Source organism: Elephas maximus, chromosome 16 (assembly GCF_024166365.1).
Source record: "Elephas maximus indicus isolate mEleMax1 chromosome 16, mEleMax1 primary haplotype, whole genome shotgun sequence".
In the NCBI taxonomy this organism is placed as follows: domain Eukaryota; kingdom Metazoa; phylum Chordata; class Mammalia; order Proboscidea; family Elephantidae; genus Elephas; species Elephas maximus.
In genome coordinates this window covers 50,160,216-50,166,215 of record NC_064834.1, presented here as the reverse complement: position 1 = coordinate 50,166,215, position 6,000 = coordinate 50,160,216, and the positions used below count along the sequence as shown (strand labels likewise).

At 54.3% G+C, this 6,000-nt stretch overlaps 1 protein-coding gene across 4 annotated transcripts in view; it reads left to right on the top strand.

The window, feature by feature from the left end:
* Nucleotides 1-1,088: 1,088 nt before the first annotated feature.
* HPS1 (HPS1 biogenesis of lysosomal organelles complex 3 subunit 1) overlaps nt 1,089-6,000 on the top strand; it is a 30,655-nt gene continuing 25,743 nt past the window's right edge. For 3 of the 4 annotated variants that reach the window (XR_007513439.1, XM_049855187.1, XM_049855188.1), the window contains exons 1-2: nt 1,103-2,862; nt 5,592-5,708. Coding sequence is in view for 3 of the 4 variants with exons in the window: in XM_049855187.1 (XP_049711144.1) it covers nt 5,592-5,708 (117 nt within the window). In the remaining variant the exon portion in view is untranslated. Of the gene's footprint in view, nt 2,863-5,591; nt 5,709-6,000 lie in introns of all 4 variants that reach the window. The other variant, XM_049855186.1, reaches the window with a different exon arrangement.

The following is a 6,000-nucleotide window of genomic DNA, read 5'->3' as shown; positions in this document are numbered from 1 at the left end:
TTGAGACAAGAGAGAAACATAGTGAGTGAAAACAGCAGACGAGTGCACAGACAAAAAGAGCTCAGCTACAGGCTGGGGAGAGAGCTGCAACGGAGCTAGCTGTGCACCGCAGATGTTGAGCCTGGAGACTTCAGCCCTAATATGGGCTGGGAGGAGTGGACAGTGAGTGGCAGGGGAAAGATGCTGCTTTGATAGTACCAGAGCTGGAGATGGAGAGGCACTGATTCTTGGCCCCTGCCTTTCCCCCAGAAGCTGCTCAGTCTGCTGTACCCCAGCCGGTGCCAGCACCCCATCCCCTGCTGGGCTGTGCTCAAAGCTCCCAGGTGGTGTGGGTGGGGATTTAACACCCTTCCTCATATTCATTAATCTTCCCCTCATTAGCCACCTAAAATACACATACAACTTAAGTAAATCTTGCACATACACTTCCAAAACAAAGTCCCTAATGTGCCACCCTCACCCCTAAAATGGATTGGGTACACTTATAAAGAAATTCCAGATTTGGTAATTTGGGACAACTTGGGGCCCAAGCCCTCCTTCTGCTGGCTGTCTTCTCCCCAGGAGGCCAGGCAGAACAGTCCTAGGAGGGCAGCTGCCCCCCAGAACTGCAGCTCAGCAAGTAATTGTAGGGCCTGAGAGTGGAAGCAGCCAGCCTGGGAGCCAGGAGACCTGGCTTCTGATCCTAGTTCAGCTCCTTACTCACTGTGGACCTGTTAGCAAGTTATTGCCTCTCGCTGAGCCTCAGTTTCCTCTTCTATTAAACGGGGCTGAAAATGTAAAAGATGTTATCAGGGCCTCAGTGGGGAATCCTTTAAGAGGAGGTGAGCGGAAGGGCTGGGCACAGCGCCAGACACATAGGAAGTGGCTGTGAGCGAGTCCCTCAACCCTATGGGCCTCCGTGTCCCTTAATAACAGGAGGACTGTGGACCTCAGGAAGACCCCAGGACCGCACGATTCAGTTCCCTGAGACAAGGTGCGGACGGCACCACGGGGAGGGGCGATGCCAGGCAGGGGAGGGGCTCGAACCCGCGGAGCCGGACGGCGGCTTCCAGCCCCACCCCGAGCAGGGCGGTCACGTGGCGCGGTCACGTGGCCTGACCCGGAAGCGCGGCAGCGGGCAGGCTGGGCGGTGTTTGGCCGCGATCCGGTACGTGAGCCCCCTGACCGGTCCGAGGGCTGCCCCCGCCTGCCCCCTCCGTGGGTGCCGGGGCTTCCTCCGGGATCCTGCGCGGCCCGCCCCCAAATGAAGGCGGGGCCGTAGGGGTGTCCCCGGGAGTCGCTGCACCAACCTGACCAACTCAGGCCCTGGGATAGCGGCTCCAGCCGGCCCTCCCGTTGTGGCCGTGAGCCAGTCGCTTCACTCCTCGAAGCCGAAGTTTCTCCATCTACCAAGTGGGGCGGGTGCCCCGAGCCAGGCCTTCTTCCAGGGTCCCCGTGAGGTTTGGGGGGCGGGGGAGCTGTGGGGTGAAACTGCTACGAAGTGTGTAGAGTGCCGGGCAAACGTGGGGGGGTGGCGCGAGGGGGACTGCAAACTCGCCCTCCACGGGGACTGGCTCCGGGCCCCCAGCCCAGCGGGGGCGAGGCCGAAGCTGCGGGAGTGGGCCCCAAGACCGAGCTGCCAGGAGCAGCGGAGAGGGCTTGAGGGCCCGAGTTCCAGATGGTGAACTTGGGGTGTGGGGGTGTCCCCAGGCTGGCCCAGCAGCATCAGGGAGCCCCCTTTGCCAATGAGTCCTGAGTCCCCCTTTTAGGGCAGGATAAACAGGAGACCAGGGAAATCGCCAAGTGATGTTGGTCAGGTTCTTCTTCCAGCAGCCTTTTGAAAAATAGGTAGAACTTAAAAACATTCCCATTTTTCCAGGCAATATGGCCTTAAGGCTAGTCCTGCTGCTGGTGTAGCAAGTCTTAGTGATGTCTGAAAAGGTGGTGAGCCCCTAGGAGAGATGGCCACTGTTTCTCTTCCTTGTCTGGTGGTGACTTGCTTCTTCATGGCATGTCCTTTTTAGTCTTCTGATCAAACTAAAACTTTGTATTATTCCTGGTGTTTATCATCAAAATGTGAATGATGCTGGAACCAGTTTCGTCTGTCCTGTTATTTGAAGGAGGGAAGCTGGGAAATAACAATGACCCCTCACACCTATGTGAGAAAGAGTTGGCTAAGGGTAGTTCTGCCCAGTTACCGCAATGCCTGTCACAGTAACTCTGTAAGGAGGTGGAGCAGGGGCTTGTTCTCCATTTCACAGCAGGAGTCTGAGGCCCAGAGAGGTTTCAGTGACTGGCAAAGCTGAAACTAGAGCAGCTTACTCATGTCTTTTCTGTTTGTGTTTACTGTTACCATCCCAGGGTACCCATTCACACTGGGTCTGCTGCTTCCCCAACAGCCTGGGACATCCTGGACTGTCCTGTAGAAAGCTCCCTGACCCAGCACACACCTGGGCTCCAAGTGGCCCACAGTGAAATGAGAGCACCAGGAAGGGAGCAAAATGGGCAGGGGGGATGTTTGTGGTCACCTGCTATGTGTCCACATTCAAGTTCTGGATAGGAATCAGAGGGTGAGCTGTTCTTCAAAGGGGGAGGCACAGCGCCCTCTGCCACCCACTGGCTGTGGGAGTATTTTCTTAGCTGACTGCCTAAGGGCCTGGAATAGACCTTACAACCACTCAGCCTTTCTCCAACTTGTCCGCCGCCCAGGAACGGGCAGGTATCAAACGAGAACCTCTGCTTGCCCTCTAGTCCTCTCTGTTTCAGGCCTTCACAGGACCAAGGATGCTATGCACTCACCCATGAGCTGGCCATCACATCTGTCAGCTGCAGCCCTTTCTGAACCGCTGTCAGTCCGGAAGCTCCATTGAGCTCCTTGCCAAGGTAGGTCATACTGCCAACCTGGGGCAGACAGAGGTGGCAGCACCCACGGCGGGGCCGTGGCAGTAGACAGAATGAGGTGGGCAGTGGACTGAGCACTCTAGGTTCTGTGAGCCCCCTCATCCCCACTCCCCTTGCCACAGCTCTGCATCCTGATACCACCTTTGCCCCATCACTTCCATCCTTTGGATCCAGGTGGTCCTTAAGACCTGCTGAGCCTCTAAGCTACACCTCTTGAATCAGCACCTTCCTCTTCATACTCCTGGCCTCCACCAAGGAGTGGACCCTCATTTCCACACCAGGATGACCAGCCTCCCTCACCCTAACCTTACCCGTCTCCAACCATCACATCACTTCTTTGCTTACTGGTCCAAATGGGGCTCCCTGCTGTCAGCCACAGCCTCAATTCCGTAGCCTGTGATAGCCCTGTCAGATGGCACCCCCAACCTTGTCGTATTCACCTGAGGGAAAAAACCAGCCGCCGTTGAGTCAATTCCAACTCATGGTGACCCCATGTGTGCCAGAGTAGAATTGTGGCTGATTTTTCAGAAGTAGGTTGCCAGGCCTTTCTTCCAGGGCACCCCTTGGTGGACTTGAACCTCAAACCTTTCAGTTAGCAGCTGAGCACGTTAACTATGTGCACCACCTAGGGATTCCACTCACCTGAGAGTGTCCTCTAAATCCAAATTGGCTCAGAGCTGCATCATCTAGGTCCACAGCCCTCATCATCTACCTCACCTTCACACTCCTGCTGCTCCCACAATCTCTGCTCTGCCTTCGTGTTTACTCCAGGGCTTCGAACCCATTCAGTCGTGGCTGACGAAGTGAAACCAGAACAGACCTGAGTTTTTACAATTTGGGTGATTTGCAACAGGAAAAATTACCGGTCGAAGCCCTGGAATGAGAGAAGAGGTATAGTGAGCCCTTTCAGGAGACCGATGCTTGAGATTGGATTATTGCCAGGACTGTGGAAAGCAGTGGAAATTCAAAATGGCTCAGTCAGCTGCCGTCTTTTAGTGAGTCACCGCTGTTTCCCATTCTGCACAAAATCTGACAGGCAAGAGATTTGATTGCTATGCAACATGTGCGCTGCCCTTGTTTTCTAAGGAGATTAAGTTTCTAGCAGGGCTTCCATCCATAGTTTTTCCCCATTCCAGTTACCATTCTGGTTCATTCTAAAAATTCGGATCTGTTCTGGTGTCACTTCCTCAGCCATGACTGAACCGGGAAGAACTGGTTCGAAGCCCTGGTTTACTCCTCACTGGGAACAGGCTACATTCTTGTTCACGCCACTGTGCTCAGTCATGTTTCCCCGCATTAGTCTGGGAACACCCTGAGGCCAGATGCTCTGAGTTAGGGTTGATAAACCAGCTGGACAATTGGGAGAAATTCAGTAACCACCAATCCCCTGAAGGGCATGAATGAGTCCAAGCCCTTAAGATGTTTATGATTCTATCTGGGAAACTGGACAACCGCTCGTTGGAACAATCAGAGCAGAGCTTCCTGACCATTAGCTCGTGTTAGCACACTTGATGATATGTCTGTGGCACACTGAGGCACTTGAGAGGATTGGAAAGCCCTGCCTAAGGCTGCTGTCAGTGCTAGCAGCCAGCCCGGGAGCTCTGGCCTTGCCAAGCTTCGACACCTCTTGCTATCCTGCTGTACCCCCAGGGGCCGAGGCACAGTATAGGAGGCTATGAATTAAAAATATATCAGTTGGTGAGTAATCAAGAGTCACAGTGCATATAAAATGAAGCATTAAAGCGTGTGACACAGAGGGTACATGCTGTGGGTGCTGGGGAAGGGGATTTGGAAGGGCTAAAGACACAGGTGGATGTGGTTGGAAAAGCAGCAGGTATGAAGCAGTCCTTGGGTGGTGCCAGTGGTTGAGCGCTCAACTACTAATCAGAAGGTTGGCGATTCAAACCCACCTAGTCGCCTTGGGAGAAAGGCCTGGCTTCTGAAAGGCCATAGCCTTGAAAACCCTAGGGAACAGTTCTACTCTGAAGCACACGGGGTCACCATGAGTTGGAATCAACTTGACGGCAGCTGGTTTGGTTTTTTTTTTTTTAAAGCAGATATGAGAAGGCCGTGGACAAAGTCTTTAGGCAGCCTCTGTTTCCACCGAAAGCAAGAGGAATCGTTGAATAAAACTTCCGTAATGCTGACATACACTCCTGGTGGGCTTTGAGACTCCTCTTCTGGAGGTGTTTTTATTTGAGGGGAGGCACACCCCTGGGCTGCCTAGGGGCAGAGGAGCACAAGCCATGTTCCGTTCCAGACCGGCTGTGCTATGCCAAGAACATGGCTCCCTTGTGCAGTTGATCCCACATCTAGATACAGCACAGGCTCCTTCCCTTACACTGAGATCCGGTAGGCCCTGTACTGGATCTGATGCTATCGTGAGAGGGGCAGGATAACCCAGAGGAAAGAGCCCCAGGCTGGGCACCACACAGCCCAGCTCTGCCGCTTTAAGCTGGGTTTGTGTCCTGTAAAACAGGAGTAACCAAAGATTAGGCCGTCTTCGTCAGAGGTCAAGCAGTGAAGTCATCGTCCTGCCTCAGTGATTGTTGGGAGGGTTCAGTGAAATAATGCCAGGAGGGCCCCAGCCTGGAGCCTGCGTGCAGCACAGCGCTGTGCATATTTGCTGGGGTATGATCCTCTTCATTGCTCAGGGTGAGCTTGTGGATGTGGGCCCAGGAGGTGACTGTGATCTTGCTTCTCCCTGGCAGATGAAGTGCGTCCTGGTGGCCACTGAGGGTGCAGAGATCCTCTTCTACTGGACAGACGAGGAGTTTGAAGAGAGTCTCCAGCTGAAGTTTGGGCAGCCAGAGAATGAAGAAGAAGAGGTGAGATCAGGCTGGTGATGGTGCCAGGAGGATGGGCAGGAGGGGGCAGCCTGAACTACCAGAGGCAAGGAGGCAGGGGAACCTGTGTTCAACCCCTGCTGGCCTAGCCTGAGGGATCACCAGGGCCTCACACCACCTGCCGCACAGCCTCAGAGCCGGCCTCTTGAGCCTCTGAGTGCAGTGGCTCTGCCCCCCACACCGCCAGCATCACATGGCTAAATGAGGGTGGAAGGAAGCCAGACATTAATTACACACGGAGAAACTTGATGTCATCAGTTTCTCTACCTTAAAA